General features: G+C 36.4%; 1 protein-coding gene across 1 annotated transcript in view; it reads right to left on the reverse strand.

Annotated features, from left to right (window-relative positions):
- Window positions 1–10,652: 10,652 nt before the first annotated feature.
- Window positions 10,653–23,199, reverse strand: part of MYH15 (myosin heavy chain 15) — an 88,847-nt gene continuing 76,300 nt past the window's right edge. The window contains 3 exon segments of the mRNA XM_032220250.1: window positions 10,653–10,832; window positions 17,607–17,744; window positions 22,535–22,630. Of these exon segments, the coding sequence (XP_032076141.1) occupies window positions 10,815–10,832; window positions 17,607–17,744; window positions 22,535–22,630 (252 nt within the window). The 3' untranslated portion in view covers window positions 10,653–10,814.

Genomic DNA, 23,199 nt, shown 5'->3' on the forward strand with positions numbered 1-23,199 from the left:
CTGGTAGTTATGGATTAACACTGGTAATTGGGACTGAGATTTCTATCCCTAAGCAGTGAAGTCACAAAGCATGATGTCATAGGACCACACCACTTAGCATCAGCAATCCCTGCAGTCCTTGTTGCTGCTGTTAAATGAATCAATGTGGGTCATTAAGTTGAGGCTTCCACACACCTTCCAGTTGGCTTCCAACAACAACAATTAGTGGAGAAGCCAGTAGGAGTTTCCAATTCCCAGGTGGCTTGCAAGCAGGCCAACAGACAGGTAAATGGCTGCTGCCAACCATGCAAGGGTGCATGGGTGTCTGGTGCTGTCCAAGTTTAGATGGGCTGAGAGAGGGTGTACAAGTGGGTTTGAGTGACTAGTGAAGCACAGTGAAAGTGCACATGGGCTGGGGAAAGGTGCATCAGGCAGAGGTGGGTTCCTGCCAGTTCTAACCTCTTCTATAGAAGAGGTTCCACAAATTACCGTGCCATTTAGAACTGGTTCCAGCTCCCTCCCCCTGCCCGTCCACATATCATCAAGATGAAGAGGGAGAGGAGGAATTCTGGGAGTTGAAGTCCATAAGTCTTAAAGCTGTCAAGTTTGAACACCCCTGGGTTTTTTTTTCTAAAGGGTTTGGGGTGCAAGGGTCTTGTAACTTGACAGTTTTAAGACTTGCACGCTTCAATGGCAGAGTTCCTGAGCCAACATTTTGGTTGCTAAGCAAGAGCGTTGTTAAGTGAGTTTCACCACATTTTACAAGTTGGCCATGCCCACCCAGTCACATGGCTGGCAAGCCACTCCCGGAAAGCAGGCCATACCTACAGAAGATTCTAAAAAGTTTGAAACCCACACTGGCATCACATGTGGGTGACTAGTGAAATGCAGTACAGGCACCGACAGGCTGGGGGAGGGTGTGTGGATGGCCAGTGAGGCATGGCAGAGTTGGGAGTGGTTGCTGCAGTGAGGGAGGATAGGGAAGGTGCAAGCAGCCCCAAAACCCATGTGGCAAAAAGTCTCAGAACCATGGTACCTCCCTAGGATGTCCAGGATGATGAGTATAGTGAAAGGGAGACAGGAAAAACAATGATGGTCATATGGGGCAACAGAGGGCACAGCACAGGGGCAGTTGTAAATATGAGCTGGCTCAAATATTTATTATTTGATTATCAGACATTGTGATGGTCATAAATTCAAGGATTGATTGCAAGTCCATTTTTTCCAGTGGCAATGTAACTTCAAAACGGGCAGAACAAATACATGTTGAGTGAGGATTACCTGTATATAGTGATTTAGTCCATTGCTGTGCCCCCCCCTTCCTGACTCTTTTATAGGATATTCATGCATGTTGTATAAAGCCTCTAATAATAAATCACCCAAGGCAACCAGACTCATTATATGTTCAGGATTTGTTGTTTCATCAAAGAAGTATAGTTCCCCTGAACGTCTCTAAATATTGTTATATTGCCTGCAGGGTCCAATAGGCAGTAACTGCTTAATTGCTTGTCAAATTATAGAAACTGAACCATAGTATTTTAAATTTGTTATATTTATAGTACATGCTTAAATTACTGTTTTGTTGCTTTATGTTCAAGAAATATTATAACATATTTTGGAAATAGCTTTATAGATAAATAATCTGATTTTTTAATAATCTGATATTTTATTGTATTTCTGTTTGAGAATACTATCATAGCATGGGTGCTTTTATTATATTGCATCCTGTTTTATGCTGATTATTGATAGAAACAGAATCAACTAATTAACCTACTACATTCAACTTACCATTTCTTCTGACATATTTAATGTTCATTTCCATATAACAAATTGCTTTTAGACCCAACCGCAATTGCTTCTTACAAATAGCCATCCTTCCCACCAGACCACAGACTTTCCACTAAGTTTCTATTAGTGATATCAGTTGTTACAATATTCCCTTCTTTTTTTTCCCATCATGAATTCTTTCAAGGTACACAAATTCATCTACTTGCTTTAATTTTTCACAATTTGTACATAATTTACCATCATTCTTTTCAAACATATCAAGCATAAGTACCTTGATTGCTGATAGATTGTTTTTGCATACAAGCTACATAACATTCTTTGCAAAGCTATTGGAGTTTTCAGTCAACAGCCTAGCATCATCTTTGTACAAAGATATACTTTCCCATTTCAAACCCAGATTGTTCTTATGTCATCAGAACCATTTATTATACATTGATCTATAAATACATTAAGTGATCAAATGACATTTGCTAAGCTTTTCATTTATTCTCAGATGTTTTACTTTCATCATATTCCAGAACCAATACCATGTTCATGCAAAATGTACTATCAAACCTATTTACTTTAGCATACAGGTTCTTTAAATCAGGGGTTCCCAAGCTTTTGGACCTCAGGGACCACTAAATTCATAATTTTAATTCCCACAGACCACTAATAGGATCTGCCTAATGGCTGGATGGGAGGGAGTTGCTGGATGGTCATGACTGGGTGGGCGTGACCAACTTGGTGTCAATCACGTCGAGGGATGCCTCGCCGGCCTCTACTCGCCCCTCCCCTCTCAGCCACTCCTTGCCTGCCCGCCCTGCTCCTTAGGGCCCCAATAGGAAGCAGTTGTTGGAGCTAAGCAGGCACCATGAGAAAGAGTTGGCAAAACAGCTCAGTTCAAATTAGATCTAACCAAGAAGCAAGCTCAGCAGAAGCACCTCACTGAGGGCTACGAGCATAGACTTTCCAAGCAGAGGGAAGACCTGCAGGAGATCAAGGCCAGGTACTGGCACCTGGAGGCTCAGTGGGCTGAAGATGGTCAGCCAGTTCCAGGCCTTGATGCCCCTGGAACAAGGCCGTCCTGATCTTTGCCACCAGCAGCACTTCCCTCCAGCCTTCACCCAAAGCCCCACACCATGAGGCTGAAGCGTACCCCAAGTCAGAATTTCTGCCCCCGTCTGACCCCACAAAGACCCCGAAGGGGGAGAATCTCTGCAGCAACAAAACTACCAGTTGCTGCTGCTCTAAAACACACAAAAACCCTCATTTTCTCATAATCAACCATTTTTAGTGAACTGCTAAAGAGGAAAACTCTGGCACATGCTCTTCTCTCTTGCATAAAATATTTTATTAATAAACTATATAAATAAAATATAAATATAAAATATAATAAAACCCTAAATTTTGCTCATTTTCTCCTCTTGAACCATTTTAATAAGGATTATAACCAACAGTGTTCTAGACACATAACAAACTAATACCTCCGTAGTTTTTCCGTTCCAGAATTACATTTTTCTTTGTATAAAGAACAATAGTAGCATCTTTAATTGTCAATCACAAATATAGCCTTCACACTCAATGAAGAAGTCGAACAGCCCCTTTGTAGTCAAACTACACTCATACTTTAACTGTTTTTCAGTTTCAATTTTTTCAACGGCATCTCACTTCTGTCTTTTTTTGGATGACTAACAATTATTACAACTTTAGTTCCTATCTTTGACATATGACTAATTCCTGTAGTAATCTCTAAGTAATTTTTTTTAGTTTTCCCCGTCCATTTTAATAGCAAACCTTTCAAATTAAACTTTCTTAATTCTGTTCCTTCTGCTGATAGTCTTCCTTAATGTTCTTCTTTTAAAATCTTTTAAAAGTACTTTTTTTAAAAAACCATCAAAATAGCTTTGCATTTTCTTTTTTTTTTAAACTTAGTTTACTTTTATTTGTTTCGTTTACATTTCTCTAGCTGGCCATCTCAACCAGTGACTGCAGTATATCAAAAACATCAAACAATAAAACAATCAAAACAATACAGAATAAATACTTACAATAAATGGCCAGCAGGAAACAAAATACAGTATAAGAAAAACACCTATGCTAATGTGCTGTAGCTTACATAGCATTCTCAAATGTAAATAAAGCAAAGCAAAATATTGCTGTTCTGGCCACATTCTTTCCAGTATCTTTTTCTCACTATACATATTATATAATATGTCTCTACTCCTCAGGCTTTGCTGCACTTACTCTCTTATATGCATTTTTCTTTATAGCCTCTTTCTTTCAGCATTCCACCAAGCATATTTACACTGTACTTCGTATAGTATTTAAGTATAATATTTTTATTAGCTCTGCCAATTCCTGTGAAATATACTTTTTTGAGGCATCTAAACAGAATAATAATAAATTACTAATGACATAGTTATTCTCAAACACCTAAATTTTGCAGTACTTTCCCCAAGCATAAAATTCACCAGAAGATGGTCCATTTTCAAACACTACCTGCTTGTTTGTTTATATCTCATCTGCCTTCCAACAGTCTCCTGGTATTATGCTCAATTCCTCTCTGAGAGAGATTAGCATGAAAGCAATAGTAACTGAAACGGATGCAAGTGATTCTTACAGCTAGATATATCTGAATCCAGTTCTTTTTGGTGCAACATAATTTTTGTTCTATCTTTAAAAATAAATGAAAAAGCTGCAATGGTATATTTAATAGTAAGTAGTAAAAACACCCAGGGAAATGGTTATTTCTTAAATTTTAGATGATTGTTGCAATATACTACTTGTTCTTTAAAACATATATTCAAGTACTGGTTTTAAATTTCTTTTCTACCAGACCAATATTTTGCTCTTAAGTTTTCAAAACACCAGAAAGAAATAGATGTTTTTGTTAGCATTGACTGGGCATCATGCATCATGAGGTTTTATTGTGGTTTGACACTGGGTACCATAGGCACCCAGCCATTGTGATTTGTAAAGCACATTTAATGGCTTAGTGCAATATGTCAATCAATTGTACAGAACCACATAATTCAACACATTTTTCCAGTGTGGGAGTTCTGAGACATTTATTAAGTTGAACATAGGGTCCTATTATGCTGATCCTAACAGCAGGCCTTTTTTTTTTTTGTAGAATTTCTGGCTAGTAGCAGAACAATGTATGCAACTTTTGTTCTATGAACCCCAGCTAGGTAAATTGTAATGAAGAAACTTACAATTATTGCAGATTCAAAGTTTGAATTAATTCTCTCAAAAACTCTTTTGTTGAAAAAGGTTGATATAAGCTCAGCTAAAAACTGGAGATGAGGTGCTCATCTTTTCCCACTCTTTTTAGAAGTATTGAGAACACTTTCACCGCTTAAAACTTTAATTACTCTGTCAATTACTAAGAATAAAGCATTGAAATCTTTGCCATTGTGTGCCTATGTTGTCAATGTGAAGGGTATAACTTTGAGAGAAAAAGTACCGCTAAAATGCTAAAGCTAATATTATAGTACGTGTCTTAATACAAAACCGGGATAATGAAAAATGCCACTCTTTGTAGCGAATAGATTGCACATTCATGCCAATTCAGTTCATTACAAGAAAAATAAAGCTCTGTGACAGGGGTATACTTTTGTCATTTATTGTATTCAGAATTCACTAACAGGTTCTGTTCTTACATCTTATTTAGCTGGGCCAGGGAAGAGTTTAAATTTGAGAACACCAACAAGAGATTAGTGGACTTTCAAGTGACCTTGGCAGAATTAAAATACCCCCAAACATGTCATCATCAGAGGTGGTATTCATCCACTTGTGACTGGTTCTGGCGAACTGGTAGCAGAAATTTTGAGAACTGTGTTTGGAGAACTGGCAAATACCACCTCTAACTAGCCTGCCCCCATCTATTTGCTGCCTCTGGAGTACCAGCTGATCAGCTGGGTCTTCTTCTGTTGCCCTGCACAGGAGAAAAAAGCTGGAAAGCAGGTTAGCGGGGTGAAGAGGGAATGGGGATTTTACAATATCCTTCTCCTGAAGAGTGGTGGAAATTGTGATTTTACAATATCCTTCCTCCATGAGTGAGGAGGGCATGGGAATTTTGCAGTATCCTTCCCCCATGAATGGGGAAGGCATGGAGATTTTGCAGTATTCTTCAGCTGCCTTGCTCACCAAGCCACGACACACAACAAGCCACACCCACAGAACTGGTAGTAAATCAGATATCATATACAGGCTCAGCTAACTTTTTCTAGTTACTTTTTTTTTTAATTACATTTTATTTTATTTTTAAACAAACAAACCTAAGCAGACGTAAAACAAAAAACCATCCTCCAGTTACATACAGTGTGTCGATTGGTTACAAAACTTTCGTGTTCCCTTACCACAGTCTTCACAATTTATATAGAGTCTCATGTTATCAATCTAATAATATGCACACAATTATTATCATTATTAAACATTTATTTGACTACAACCATTGTCACTTCCTTTTTATTTTTTATTTTTAAATAAATGTTTTTTAATTTTAATTGAAACAAGTACAGCATCTTTCTTTACATCTGTAGAAAGTGTATCAATCGATTACAGATCCTCCACGGTCAACAAACATAACTCATATTAACTTAAGCATTTATATATCCATTTTCATTTGACTGTAATTATTATTTAAAAGTATTAATACAAGTAATAATCTTGAACAATACCTGCCCACACCAGTGGGAAAAGAAAAATCAAAAAGAAAAGGCAAAAAAAAAAAAATAGGACAAAAAAAAAAACAGGCAGGGAAAAAGAACAAAACACAGGTATCTATTAAGAAAAAAGAAGTATATCAGCTGGTTACAGCATGCTTTGGTGCTTCTCTTCCATTAATTCATATTAATTCAAATATCTTAACTCAAATGTTTACCATATTAACATCATTATACCTCCAGTTTTAATTACCTATAGTTATTTAAATATCCTTCATCCTTAGCTATATCAGAAAATTAATCCATAACACATGCTGACATTTCATTTACTACTTATAAAGTCCTCTATTTACATCAAATCCTCATATCCTATTTTAGCTGGACATCCATAATATTTAGTTATCATATATCATAACATTTTCCCAGTGTTGATTAACATTTGATTGTATGTATTTTATTTAGTTTTTATAATAGTGATAGTTATTGTAATTAATACTCTTTATGTATAATCCAAAAATGTTTTCTCATATTCAATTGTTATTTATCATATCGGCTCCACATTATATACTATCAATATCAATTATTATTCCACTATATCTGTTACAAAGAGAGCAATTAGATTAGCTAAGTTTCTTCAATCTATCAGCCAATTCCACATTATATACATTACCATCAATATCAATTATTATTCAGATGTATCTATTACAAATTAAAATAATCAGATTTAGCTAATTTTAAGTTATATTCTTGCATCTGTCAGCCTGTGTCCCTCCAACAGCAAAATATTCTTGATCCAGTTGCCATTCATTGAATAAATTTACCAAATGTTTTTATAAGCAAGTCCAAACAGAAATATCTTCGCACCTTTTGGCTCTGAATGTGAGTGGTGAAATAATAATGTTGTCCTGGGCTTGTAAAATTTTTCAGATTAACTTTAATTCTCCAGGGTGGAGTTTCCATTTCTCCTGCACTCTGTCTCTTTAAATGAATCTTCTTTGTGGCCCCCTTCCTTTCTTCCTCTGAGATAGACCAGACGCCATTTCTCACATTTTCCATTTGTACTGTATTTCAGGAACATTCAAACATTCAACAATCTCAGTTTTTCCTTCATATTTTAAAATCATATGATCCAGTTTTCTTTCCAATTTTTGAAAAGAGTCAAAGAGCTCTTGACATGCGGAGAAAAGAATCTGAAATGAGGCTTCAGACGCCATGATGTGTCGTAGTTAAAAATTCCAAATATAAACACGCTGAAAACTGTGCAATCTTATCTGATCGTGAACACAGCCAGGTAGTAAAGATGTCAGATCGTGACAGGCTAATTAGTAGAAAGTTAACTTTACGATCCACTTAAAAAGAGTCAATGAGGGGGGTTGCCGAAACATTCCTTGAAGTATTTAAGAGATAAGGTCGCCACCAGCCATAAATCCATTAGAAAAGACCAATTCGCCGCTAAATTCTGCTATTTTATGGTTTCAATTGGTTTAGGCTTTTAGCGCGGACAGAGTCTCTTGAGTAATAAAATCAGCTTACCAGATGACATCACTTCTGCCATTCTTAGGGGCAACCTGCAGTTTCAGTTAGCACGCAGCTAATCCAAAAAGGAATTGGCACGAGGAGTTAATACCCCCCCCCCAGAGACTTGCGGGTGTCTCTGAGGTCCAGGGTCTCCTCACCTTCACTGTCTTCTACGGGACAGCTAGGGTTCAAAGAACCCGTCCAAAAATCCTTTGGAATAGAGGAATTTCAGGAATAGCCTGAAACTCCGTCTTCTCACTGCTAAGCCCCGCCTTCTTCCCCTTTTTCTAGTTACTTTTGTTGTGGGAACACTGATATGTTTCCTATAAGCATTGCAAATGATGATGATGCTAACATGGACAAAACACCTAGTGCTTCTTATACTATAATTAAAATAATCTTATGTATTCCAAAAGTAAATAAACATCAAGACTAAAGAGATACAGCCATAATCCTAAAATTTAAAAAGATTACAACTACCACAAGGACTCAGGAGAAGCTAGACCAGTCCCAACCAGCCAGAAGAAAGCCCCCTGAACACCATGTATCCTATGTAGCATTACAGTACTATGTCTGTGAAAAAAGGACTGGAGTGATATTCATTCTTGAATGATAATCAAGATATGTACCTACTAAATAAGCTTTACCTGATTGATGTTATCAAGGTGGGGAAAACGAGGATATCATTTGGGACTTCTGTTAAATAGGATTTGCTTTGAACTTCACTTTCATTCGCATCCTGGGCTTGGAGGAAATTGAACCCAATTTCCGTAATAGGAAGTACTATGTACTATATGTACATCAAGGTTCCTTCACAGGTCTATGGGCAGAAGGATTCCAATTATTGTCATAACAGTGTGTTTGGAGCATTCCCTTTTCACTTTTTTAAAAAATGGTGAAATATAACTAGTAATATAACAATAATAGTACAATAAGAACAACAGTGATTAATATGAATTAAAGGGATCTCCAAGAGCTATTATAGCCATTATTGTATGAGAGGCATTTGGATATTTAAAACTGAGGTGGCATTTTTTTACACTCAGTCCTCAAGAGGGAATCAGATTTTAACTCTGGATGCCTCTTGTATTCATAACTGTTACTTGCATTCATAATTCCCATGAGAACTATGGGGATGTATTGTTGTGCAATGCGGCTAGCTTGCCTTCTAAGAGTTCCACTGATATCTAGATCAACTGTGGTGAAGACAGAAAATTCTTTCTTCTGAAAAATTCTGGGCTTATGGAAGTGACTGTAATCTCCTTCAGCCTGACAGAGTCTATTTAGAAGCACCCCCTTTGTGCCTGGCATAGATGAAGAAGGAAAGTAAAGTTTGCTGATTTATTTGTGCAATCCAGAATTGCCTATATAATAGTCTAAATGCTGTTCATGTGCTCTGATTCACTTGTGAATGTTCTTCCCTATTATTGTTTACTTTCACAGGTTTTCTTTTGACCTCTGTTAGAATTTGTGCAGATTGGAGGTGTCTTCTTTTGTTGTTATTTTTTCTCTTACTAAAATTACATTTGGCTTGCAAGGAATGTTTATGCTTTTGTTTTTCCATAGCATGTTTTTGGGGTAATGAAAAATTGAGAAATGAATGACTGTTGTGGTATCGAGCAAATGTGTGAGAATTAAAAATCTGAATCAAACTCTCCAAAGCTCCCCTGCTTCTTTTGTTTCCAATCAACTACTACTTGCCTGGTCAAAGAAGAAGGGCTGACAATGTGATAGATTTTCAGTAGCAATCATGGGTTCATGAAATATATATTTTTGGACAAAACAAATAAAAACGCTATATTTCCCAAATAATGATTTTTAATACAGTTAGCATGTTTGTTGCAGCCCAAATCCATTAATTATTATAGATTCCTGGGTTTAATAGTGTTGAGGGAACAAAGCCAGGAAATGGAAAGTTGGATTATTATTAAATTTAAAAAAGATACAATTGATGATGACGCAAAGTTAAGAATAATGCAACCTTCCAGAACAAGAAATTATAGTGGTAGCATATTTGTAATATCCACGTGTATTGTAAGAAGGACCTACATATGTGACTACCATCCTAAATTATTATGTCCCTTTCTGTTCAAAGGTCTTAATTGAAGTGACATGAAAAGAAATATCTAGCACTTTCTCATATGATAAAATTAGTAACACTGATGAGCCATTTCCTGATGTTTCTCTTCTAGTTACTGGCTTATTTATTACCAGTCAGAGAAGATCTGAAGCTCTGCTGAACAAAATGTTGAGAATCTTGGAGATATATCCCACTGGAATACAATATCAGAACATATTTTAACTACTGTAGTACTTGAGGTCATTTATGCAATTGAACATTACTTAAGATTGCACTTTAATCATTCTTCTTGTGGAATCTATCTGTATGCATGATTATTCTTAAAATATTTACTTTACCAAAACGCAGGCTTGATTCAGGTTCATTTAGTTTGCTTTCTATTTTCTGAAACATTTTTTTGCTTTTAATCACCATGACCTTAAGCTGTGTGATCACCTCTGGTTTGTTCATAAATGGTGATGTGATTCATAAGGCTAGTAAAGAGGCAAGAACTTGAAAGAAAGCACAGCTGCTGAGCAATTTCCATTAATTTCAGCAGGGATTACTCAAAAAATATTATCTACTGAAGTATGCCCTTTTTCTGCAAAATTTTAAATGAATCACAACATGCAAAATAATGAACAGAACAAAACATTTTTACGTCAAGCCTTGAAAAATGTATTTTTATAATACAGCAAGGACAACAGCAGTATAGACATTGATTTTTATTAATTAAAAATCACTTTTCTTCTGCTTCAGTATTGATGAGTGCTCTCTTTGTGAACACCATTCCAACCATCAGTTATTCAAGGAAAGTATATTTATTCTTCATCGTGAACCTGAAATATCATAAAACATGACAGTACAATTTAGATGCAATAGAAATTACCATTGTAAGGAAAACAATAGGAAAGGAATGTGATGCAGTAGATTACATCTAGAAAATCCTTTATTCTCTGTTTAGGCAGCTAAAGTAAAAAAAAATGTTTTAGAACCTGAAAGCTTCTGCCTGCAAGTGTGAGCATAATAGTCAGATGGCCCAATGATCCTGTATGTATCCTACACAAATTCTTAAAACAGAATTTTTTTTATACGAATACTATGAGAGTATCCCTGTTAAACTTAGATAAATTTCCTTATGGGTAAATATATCAGAATTTTCTATTAAAATGAAAACAAAGTTTTTATTTCCATACTAGTGGCATTTTGAAGCCATAAAGAAATATGGCTTCTGTTTGGGCACATATGAGCTGATTTGCACTACGAACTATTGCAAAGGCTAGTAGCCTTGGTTGGTTCCTTTTGTGGAAAACACTTTGGCATAAGAAAACATGTATATTTAAGAAATGTAACTTGCTCTGTGCATAATTGTTTAGTAACCAGTGGCATCCAACTCTATCTGCTCACAGAGAGGTAGAGAGCATTAAGGACATCTGTCTGTGCCTGAAGGATTTATCACTGGATTGTGAGCAACTGCTATTTAGTGAGAAACCTGTGGTCTGTCTGCTTCAGTTCATTGATTATCTTAGCACTTTTTAGAACATATTTAGAGTTCTTGAAGCACATGATGGCATCCATTTGTCTGGAGTCTTAGACACACATAACTTTATCCACAAATCATTGTCTGGGGCACTTTTTTAAAAATTAAAACATGAATTTTATTACAGTTAATAAAGAATATCTGAAAAGGAAAACCAGTTTACCATCGTACAGCAACCACACTGTGAATAGAATAAGAATTCTTTTGGCCAAGTGTTTGGGACACACAAAGAATTTGTCTTTGGTGCATATGCTCTCAGTGTACATAAAGAAAAATAAATTATATTCCTCAAGAATCATAAGATACAACACTTAGTGATAGTCATAGGATACTAATAAGCAATCAAATCATACTAAGAAACAATAAAGCAATATAAATTGTAAAGATACAAGCAACATTGTTATAGACATAAGTGGGAAGAGATAGGTACTAGGAAGGATGAGGAGAAGAATAGTAATACAGTCTTAGTAAATACTGTGGGGTAATGACATGTTTATATCAAGGGTTGTAAAGTAATTGTTTGATAAAACTGCCTCCATTGCAAAAAGCTGCCTAGTTACAATATTTGTAATAGCTTCAGCTTGAGTTCTTCTTTTATTTTCCTAATCTGATATTTATATAATAATTCATGGTAACCTGAACTAATATTTTGGTTCCTAAATCATTTTTAAAAATGTATCAGTCATCTTTAGCGATGTTTATATTGCCATGATGGATTTATATGCAAGAGAAATGAAATATTCACTATCTGGAATATACTGGAGTAACTGCACTCCCTTTTTTAACCACTTTTCTGTCACTTTCCTAAAGTTTGCCTGCCTAAAAGTAAAACAAGGATGTATGACAGTTAACTTCTTTCATTTTATGATCTTTCCTAACTCTGTTGCATTGATACAATATCACGAAATGCCAGGTCAAAATTTACAGTAAAGGAGAAATTGGAGTAAGAATGGAAGTTACTTGCACTCCGATTAGTTACTGTTTTTTTCTTCCCAGAATCCTTTCTGTTTCATTAGCCAGGGTCCAAATGGTTTTCCTGAAGATTTTCTACATTTGACTATCTAAAGTTTGCATCCAAATTAAATTGTGCTGATGGTGCTTTCTATATCCTACAATGATTGCTACTTTGAGTGACTTTTTGCATGTGTCCTCAGGGCAACTGAGAGGGGGTTAAGCGGTGCAATGCACTGCTAACGATATGAGGAGAGTTTGTCAGCTCTTGCCTATCAAAATATTCATGAAGGGACATGTTGCTGTTCTTTGTGCAAGCAAGACCATTCCACTCTTATTTTCTTCTGCCCTTGAGGGCGATTTTCTTTCCCTTTTTCATACTCATGTACTTTTATCCTTATCTAAACTTTATGTGTCTTCTCTATGGAATATTAATGCCTGCTTTTAAGTTCCATGTTCAATCTTTCTGCACTTGTTTCAGTCACTCAATTGCATCTTTAATTCCCCTTCATTCTCCTTGGGTTTAAAAAAATGTTTCTCAAGCAACGCATACTTGCATATTAATATAACTTGCATATTAATAAGACAGAGGTTATAGAAGGGGAGAGTAAGGAGAGTAAGGAGTAACTTGCTTTCCATACTCTCAAAGCATCCCTTCACTCTTCCCTCCTGATAGACTAGTTTCAATGTGGTACAGTAGAAATGTACTAAGAAGCATCAGAAGAGCATGATGGTTCTCTCTGTGTCAGTAGCAGCAAATGCAGCAAACAGGAAGTAGAATTTTCTCCTCATGAGAGAGGAGGACATAGCTGATATTCAGGAGAGAAATTTCATGTCATTTAGTCTTCTTCAGAGCCAGTCTGGTATGTACTTAAAGCATTAGACTAGAAATGAAGTGATTGTGAATACTAGTCCTGAGGGATCCTTGGTGCTCTCTGAGCTCGCTGACATTTCTTGCTGACATTTCATTACCCAAACTAGTAATTACTACTGGATTACTAGCACTGATGGTGTTACCTAGTTTGGATAATGAAATGTCTACATGGAAACAACCAAGCTCAGAAAGCACCAAGGAACTCTCATTTCAACCCTGAGCTACAAAGTTTCTTTATTGGAGTACTAGTCCTGCCTGGTGTGAAATGAAGTTGGGTGACCTTGGCCCAGTCTCTCTCAGCTTCTCTCTCAGCTCTAGAAGGAAGCAATGGCAAATCACTTCTGAAAATCTTGCCAATGAAACTGCAGGGATTACCAGATGCCGAAAGTCAACACCAACTCATAGGGATGCAGACATGCACAACATGTACATATACTCCAAGGTCTCCTCAATTAAGGGGTACTGCACGATTTCTTCCACTGAACCTTTGGCTTGGAGTAGCAACAAAGTTGTAGACATCAGACTGACTCAGGAAATGAGGAAATGGAATTGTATGGAATCACTTTGAGAAGGCAGGAAATGATCCCTACTTTGTGTTCTCTACCTACTGCAAGTCAGGATCAGTCAGGAATACTTGAAGGACTTTCTAGCCAGCATTACCTGTAAATGGGTGATCAGGACAGCACTCAATATTTCAACAGCCCATCATTCATATGTTCTTATGAAGTGACAATGTAGCTGGTGTTTCTTAAAGTTAGCTGTTGGGATAACACAGCTAGATATGAAGATAATGTGAGTGACAGCATATCTTCACTCCACTGCAAATTGATATCTGATTTAAATAGACTTTTGGAATGCACATTTTGCAGTTCTGACAGTGTAAGCACCATAATAGTTTGGGGTATGTCTCAAATACCACCTTTCACTGTCATCTTTTTTTGAATTTGGCCATAAGGTTTAACTCATGTGAGACTTGTGCCAATGTTACAATTTCTAAATATTAAACTCAGCACTGAGTGAATAGGTATAAGTCTAACAATAGGTTTTATGCCAAAAGGTTCACTGCTTTTAAGAATAAATAGGGAAACAAGTCAAAATTGAACTTTGCTTAAAATCCTTACTGCTTTTAAGAAAACAAAGCTCCAATACATAATGCTTCAAGAACAGAGACAAGATTACGAATGAGTCTTTCCTTCAAATGCTTTCTTCTTCTGGGAAAGAGGCTTAGACTATGAATGGGCCTTTTTGTATAAGCATTCTGCTTAAGAATTGGGAACAAGTATTGCCAATATTCCTCTGCTGTTGCTTAAAACATTTATTCAGTAAAGAAAGATACCTGTATGACAGTCAGCCTCACCAGCTTCACTGCCTACCAATATTTACCACTGCCCATATTTGCCAAAGCTTCTCCAGCTAATGAACTTAACTCTACAAAGATCTGCAGCCATCCAATCTGCCATTACAGCCTTGTTGTCAAAAGGTTCCCCATATGCTGGGATGGCAAACCTATGGCACACGTGCCACAGGTGGCATGTGGAGCCATTTGTCAGGGTACACGAGGCATTGGCATGCGCGCTGGCCAGATGAGTTCAGTCTTTTTTAAAGCTATTTTTCGCCCTTCCCAGGCTTTATGGGAGCCTGAGGAGGGTGAAAAGAGCCTCCCCCCCGAGCCTCTTTGGAGGCTTTAGGAGCTTCCCTGAAGCCTCCAGAGTGCAAGAAAACGACCCTATGGGCAAACCAGAAGTTCAGGAACGGACTTCCGGTTTGCTCATATAGTCGGTTTAAGCCCTCCAGAGGCTTCAGGGACCTTCAGCCTCTGGAGCCTGAGGAGGGCGAAAAAAGCATGCAAAAAATGGGGGGAGCGCCTCTCATGGAGGCATGTGCACTTGGGGGGGGGGGTTGCGCATTGCATTATGGATGCGGTACGCCCGCATATGACTCCCCTGCGCTCCCCCCTTTATGGCTCGTGAGCCAAAAAGGTTCGCCATCAATCGTTCATACAATTGTTCAACTGTCAAAGCTATTTCCTTCATATCAGCTGCTGCTTCCTCTGCTGTCATTAATACCCACTTCTTTCTACACCAGTCATATTGCACTGTTGCCCACAATGTGCAGTAGAATAACTGTGTCTTACATCTATACTTGTCCTCTTTCTCACAGTCTAGCTGCTCGATTCTGAGAGTTTCTGACGCAACACAACTGTGTAACCAGCTTGTGTTGTCTATAATTGTCTTCACTGGTACAGTTGCTTAACTCAAATTACTGACCTGCCTTCCATTAATTCTGGCACCTATTTACAATTAGATTATGGAAAGCAAACCATTTGAGAAGTGAAACCCTTCTAATCTTTCAAATAGAATATTGCTAACAAGCACAACTTTATGAATTAGTGTCACATTGAGATTTGTCATTCAGTGTCTTTTGTGTCTTCCGAGAAGTGGTTCGTGTTAAAATAAGGATGGCATCTTGACATGCAAAATTGAATTGGGCACCTACAAACATCAAATCTTTGGTTTAAGGTCTGATTCACAAACCTTTTTAGTGGATATTTCCTCCAATAACATATGTGAATTTCAGTTTATAATATTTTCTGGAATAGTTAAAAATCAGAAGCAGAATAATAACATAATTGCCCTCACATGATTCTTATGGGTATTCATTTGGCCTTCATGAGACCAGAATGTTGGGTTAGAAAAAAAAACACCTCTTTTCACGGTATCATGACTGAGTACTGTGTTTCCCTGAAAATAAGACAGGGTCTTATTTTCTTTTGACCCCTGAAATAAGCACTTGGCCTTATTTTCGGGGAGGTTTTATTTTTTGAGGTGCAGGAGGCAGCGAGCGTGGTCACCTCATGGCTGCTGCTGTGTTAGAATATTTTCGGTGAGAGCTTATTTTCAGGGGAGGGCTTAGTTTAGTGCATGCACTCAAAAGCCCGATTGGGCTTATTATCTAGGAAGATCTTCTTTTCAGGGAAACAGAGTAATATTTTGGGGAAAAGTGGCAAGATAGCGAGGGAAAGACAGACAGACAGGTTAAATAATCTGCATGTTACTTTTTTTACATTTTGAATTGGAAAAAGGTTAACCGCCTCCAAGTTTCCCAAAATTGCTCGATTTTGCACATCCTCCCTATATTATAATACCAAGCTGTGATTTTATTGTAATATTTGTAACTACTTAAAAAAGGAAGCAACAGGATATGTAGGCACGCATATAACCTGAAGAGATGGAAAGTTTGCAATGGGTCTGCTCTATCTATTGTATGGGGGAGATAGTGTGTGAGGTTGCGAGCTTTTGTTATTTCTACAGACTGAAGGCATGTTTATGTTCTCCACTGGCCTTCTGGGGAGCCCTCAGAATAGTGACCATGACAACAGCCAATGATTATGCAATGTGCCCCTATAGGCCTTTTTTTTAGTCTCCACTGTTCTTTTCAGAGCTTTCATTGGTAAAGTCAGTGAATAATTTCTTTTTGTCAATCTCCACCACTATCGGAAAATAACATGATAAAACAAGATAACATGAAATTTAATTGCCCATATATTAAAATCAGCTACAGTATTAACAACCACTTTTAAAGCTGTTTTGTGACACAAATTTGAATTTAAAAAAATCCTTTCTCAACTCCCAAATTGTTTTAAATAGTCCTAGATTGCATCTTTAGTTATTAATTGTAATATTAATTACAGTCATTTTAAAAGTACAATTACATGGCAAAGCATGGGTGATTAATACATGGTGGGTACCTTTTTAAATACTAGTAGTCCAGACTGAAATAATACCTTTTGGTTTCTGTTTCTCAACAGCACTTTATTTCAAATGATACTCGTGTAGTGTATAATGCTTTTAGCTCAGCGAGAGCAGAAAGAGTGGGTCATTATTCATTCCAGCCTAGTCTTAGCATAGCATAGTATTTCCAATCATAATGTTTTTCAAGATGCATTAGGAAAATACTGCAGACTGGTTGAGAAATAACAAATGATGGGGTTTTTTTTTACTCAAGATACCTAGATGGAAAAGTCTAATTTAGTGGCCCAATGCTCCATTTTTAAATCCCAGTTCTCATCCCATCTGACAGGAATGGCCCTCTCCTCTAAAGGGACCAGGCAGAGGAGAATCAGGAATGAATTTCACCTTGGAAAAAGTTAATTTCAGTGGCAGATTCTAGATACTCTGCCTATCCTTGTTCCTCTCCCTTACTATCCTTTTAGAGGTTCTAGCAGAATCATTTTCTTCCACTTCATACCTTTTTCATGCCAATGTCTCTTGACTTGGTCCTGAGCTTATTAACCTGAGATTCAGCAATCTCAGCTCGTTCTTCGGCATCATCCAGCTCATGCTGCTGTTTCCTATATTTTGTAAGGTATTGATTAGCTTGAGCTTCCTGTTGGGGAAATACAAATATATATGTATATATATAAGGTTGTAACAATATTTGACTTTGACAATTAAGAAGCAAAGGTCCTTTGAAACATACAGGTGAGAAAAAACATTTATATATAGCAAACTGCCTTTCAATATATTGAACTAAAAATTCTATTGTATCTACTGGCCAGGAGTTTATGGAAATTGTAATCCAACATCCTTAAAATAAGATGACCAGACGTCCCGATTTCAGAAGGACAATCACGCTTTATAACAATTTGTCCCGTGTCCCAGGCTATTTTAAAAAAGTCCCGATTTTCTGGCTTCATGTTGAAAGCCCAATGGATTTGCTTAAGAAATCCTAACCGGGGCAAGACAAAAGACACTCTGTCTAACTAACCTCTCTCTCTGTCTCAGTACTTTCACTGAAGATATTAAAACGTTAAAGCAACAAAACGGAACCTCCCCCCGCGCCCCTTTTACCTCATTTTATAAGAAAAAATGACCAAGTACCATAGAGCTGCAGGAAACACTTGGCTAGAGAGGTCGCGAGTGTTACTTCCTGGATTTTCCGGAGGGGAGGGGCACAGAGGTTGGAGGTCAGCTTGTGTGGGGAAAAAATGGTGTTTATTCAAGTTTATTAGAATTTGTATGCCGCCCGCTCCTCATTTTCTTTGAAAAATATTTCCCTGGGACTATTTCACCATTTTAATTTGCTCAGTTCTTTGTATTAACATCTATATCATTCTGGATTGACTTGCCTGCTGGTAAGTGAGCTGGGTTTTTTTCTTTTATTTTTTTAATGTATTTTAAAATAACGTAGGTTTTTAAAAATGTGCAGGTGCTGTTTTTTTATTCAAAACAATATGTGTAACACTATGATGTGCCATGGAAAAATCATTGAATTGATATCTGCAAATATCTGTAGTAGCAAGAATGGTATTTGTTCCCAAAGCAAGGTTAAAAAAAAACCTGAAAGAACAAAAGGGTTTTTTTAGGGTATTTTCCTGATCAAAACTATAATGGTTTCTGCATGACACCATTAATCACAAATACCCAACTACACTTCATTCTAAATAGTTTTATTTCCTTTACTGTATGTGATTACTCAAGTCCAAAAACTGAGTTAATTGGATAAACTCAGCTCCACAATTTACTAAATATACAGTTACAGGAATTTCATGTATAGTATGCTGACTCTTAGGGTTTATTGAACATAGGAGAATAATATGAGAGGGATTTGATGTAAAATAAGCTCTTTTAATGAATTCAAAATCAACGCAGCAGACAAGACATGGGAGTGAACATAATACACACTTTAACAATATTTTTTTTCTTTTAGCCATCAAATACTGCAGCAAGTGTGTCAGTAATAATAGCAAGACAGGCATAGGATTTTCCTGCCAGGTTAATTTTACTTTTTTATGGTTTTGATGTTGTATTTAATTTTATCTGTATTATAAACTTATGAAGGCTGTGCAACATTTTGAGGTGGTATAGAGTATGTAAAGGCATGAATACAGTAGAACCTCTGGTCACAACCATAATTCGTTCCATAACTTTGGCCGCAAACTGATTTGGTCATGAATCAAACCTAATTTTGGAAATTTGGCCCTTACAAAAAAAATGGTGCAGAAGGGGAAATCAGCAGCGGTGGGGGGGCATTTTTTCTGATGCTTACTATATCCTTATTGTAATTATTATCATTAATTCTAATCTACTGATTATAGATAAGATCTTTTGGTCAACCTGCCAGAATTAGGTAATTAGATAATTCTGGTAGGTCAGTGTGAAGCAATATTTCAGGTTAAAAAAATATTCCTAGGAGTTTTACAGTCTGAACATTATATGTGCTTGCCTGCTGGTAAGTGAGATGGGTTTTTTTTCTTTTATTTTTTTAATGTATTTTAAAATAATTTTATTTATTGTGCATAGGATTTTTTAAAATACTTTTATTCTGTGTGGATTCTTTTTTAAAATTGTCTTAGACTATTTAAAAAAAGATTCTATCCAAAATACAAAATACCAGCTGCAGTTATTCACTTAAGAACTGTGGCAAGAAAGGTGGTATAATGGGCTTAGTGACCAAAGTTACAATGGCATTGAAAAAAGTGACTGATGACCATTTTTCAAACTTAGAGACCATTGCAGCATCCTCATGGTCACGCAATCAACATTTTGATGTTTGGCAACAGATTCGTATTTATGATGGTTTCAGTGTCCTGGGATCATATAATAACCTTTTGACAAAGTCAAATGAGGAAACCAGATTCACTTATGTTACTAACTTATCAGCTGCAGTTATTCACTTAAGAACTGTGGCAAGAAAGGTGGTATAGTGACCAAAGTGACTGATGACCATTTTTCACACTTAGCGACCATTTTCACACTTAGCGATTGTTGCAGCATCCTCATGGTCACGTGATCAAAATTTTGATGTTTTGCAACAGTTACAATTTATATTTGTAAATTGTAGTTATGTTGAAATTTAAAAAATATTACAATACTATTTTTGTGTTGTATGAAAATTTTTGTTGCTCCGTATAAAATTTTTAATCAAGCCCCCCCCCCCCCCCCCCGCGGTCAACCAATCTGAAAATCTGGTCACCTTACCTTAAAAAGTACTAAGCTGGAAAAAGCTGCTGTACTTCATTGTTAAATATTTAATGTTATTCTGCTGGAAAGCAGTTTTATTTATACCAATCTATGAAATTACTAAAGAGGGACTTTTTAGGAAGTCAGGAATATTGATTTCAGGCCTTCAATTGGAGAAGAGATGGCCTAGCAAAATTCAAAAAAATTTACAACAGGAAAAAATAACAAATGTTCTAAAGAGGACTTTCAACATTTGTTGTAATGAGTCTTTTCCAGGATAATTTAAGAATAACAGACAAACACATTGAGTTGTATTTCATAATTAGCTTGTTTGGTTTTGGCTTGGCATAAATCTAACCATTGTAGTTTATAAAAAAAGGTTTTTTTAATAGGAATAATGGGTCTTAATCAGTGGTGGGTTCTGGATCCCGTTCCAACTGGTATGGTTGGAATGGGCCCGGCATCGCCCACATGGAAGTGTGCAGCACACGCATGCATCATACTTGCCTGTGATGCCTCTGCAAGCCTGCGCGATGCTCCAGCTGCTCGGCAGAGCATCATGCAGGCGCTGTACACACCATATGCGTAGAATAAGCGCCAAAGGCTTAAAGGACAGGTAAGGAGCTCAGGCGGGCGGGTGGGCCCTCCAGAGCACTGTACTGGAACGGTACCCGGGCAGATTCCAGTATGCCCGTATCAGGGCATACCACTTGCAACTCACCACTGGTCTTAATAGGATAATCCCCACATTTGACATTATTTCATTTGCTTTTAAATGTAATTAGAATTTTTTTAAAAATAACTTCTGACCTCCAGTCATATATATGGTGTCTACGAGGGGAACAAAAATAAGTCAGGATGACAGTCACATGTGCATAATTGAAGCTCTGGCCTTTTGTACCTGAAATAATGTCAAAAACTTTTTCTTTTTTAACCTCTTGTAGATACCACTGAATCATATATACCTTTTCCTCCTTTAAAAATATAATTTACTAATTTCTATTTCTATTTTGATATGTCTGGGTATCATTTGGGGGCTACATATGGTTCTGGTTGTACGTTTCTCCTTTTTAGCTTAGCATGGTGCCTAAGTCTAAACATATGTGGTTCATTTAATAAACCATGATTAAATCAAGATTTCTGAGCTGAATAATTAAATGGCAAATATCAAAGTGCAGAATTAACACAGATCAGCAAGCAACAGAATTATACAGGTTTTATAAATGTACAGGAAATTATTACTTTTTGAAGTATAAAAATTGTCATCATTAAAGTACAGAATGGAATGCAGATCCCATTATTATGAACAGACTAAATTTATTTCGAAAGCTTAATATTTCACTCTTGTAGTCACTATATAGCTTTTGAACTTGCCCTATTCAGGTGTTGCATTATTATATTTAAATTACATTTAAATATTATCAGAGTCTAATCTAATGAAAACTAATATAATCTTTTTCAAATCTATTACAAAACTTTATTTTCTATTATACTTGTATTCATTTGCATGAAAATGGATTCATCATTTACTTTCTCAGTTACATCTTTTTGCTTTTTAGTTTTCAAGGGAGGAATTCCTTTTATCCTTATTTTTCACAGCTGTTTCTTTGAACTAAACAGCACCCACAGAACAGGGAAACAATGATTGAAATAGTGGTGCGTTTGTTTGTGTAAATGCACACACATAAGTGGATTTGTGACTCAGCAAAAATAACACCCAGGAAATAACATAATTTAACCTGAATGCATTGCGGTAAGGTCTACCTTTGAGAAAATCTTGTGTGCAAGTTGTGTATGCAACCACTTCATGGGATTTCAGCTTTCAGTAAAGACGCATATTGCTTTGTTTCTGTTTTGCAGGGTAATAAGCAAGATCTATCACCCTCTACTGAGGCATAAACAGAAAATAGAGTGACCTCTTTTACTTATCATGCTAAGATGAATTATTCCATCTCATAATGTGTCACAGATTTTCAATTCTGAAGGATGAAATTGTATTTGTGTACAATAGTACACATTCCAATTGTAATTTCCTATATTTCCAAAGTTCAGGCACTTCTTCAACCAAAATGGCTCCATTGGAACAAAAGAAGGTAGTATAAGACAATCTAGGAAAATTCCAGGATTTTTGGAAATACCATAAAAAGATAGAAAAATGCAATGTAAAACTTAGGTGGGGAAATAAAAACTAAATGTGCAGTAATGATTACTTACAGCTTCTTCTGCTTGGTGCTTGTAGCTTTTTACTTTCAGTTGCAATTTATCAATTAGCTCCTGCATTCTTGTCAAATTCTTTTTGTCTTCTTCTGCCTTTTAATTAAAATAAATAAAGAATTAATGTCAGCAACCATGAGTTATGCACAAATACTAACCTAACAGATAAAGCAGTTTGCTTTACTGAAAGTCCAAAATGCTGTTTCTTAAGATATAACTCTTTATTTTTATTACATTTCATTTTGTCATTTCTCCAGATAGCTCAGGATGACATTCATTGGACTGCTGTGTTTATCATATCAACAAATGAGAGTAAAGGAATGAATAGGTGAAGAATCACAGTTTCTATCACATCTGGAATATAAAAAAAATGGTAGTCCTCTTTCCTTCCAGGAAGCAATAGAATACAAACATAAAGTATGTATTTAAATTAACCAAAATATCACCACTGTTCACATGGGAACTAGTGGCCTTATCATATACTCTTGTACACTTTAATTACATATTTTGTTTTATTTTGTTTTAAAATGAAGGACGCAAGTACAATTTTCATCATCTGCTATAACAGAAGATGATATTTAACACTGATACCCTCTGGTGGGACAATTACTATAGGCCATAGTTATCAGTTAGAGCTTTAACTTTACTTTTTTCAGGACTACTTT

The sequence above is a fragment of the Thamnophis elegans genome, chromosome 6, assembly GCF_009769535.1.
Source record: "Thamnophis elegans isolate rThaEle1 chromosome 6, rThaEle1.pri, whole genome shotgun sequence".
NCBI classification, from domain to species: domain Eukaryota; kingdom Metazoa; phylum Chordata; class Lepidosauria; order Squamata; family Colubridae; genus Thamnophis; species Thamnophis elegans.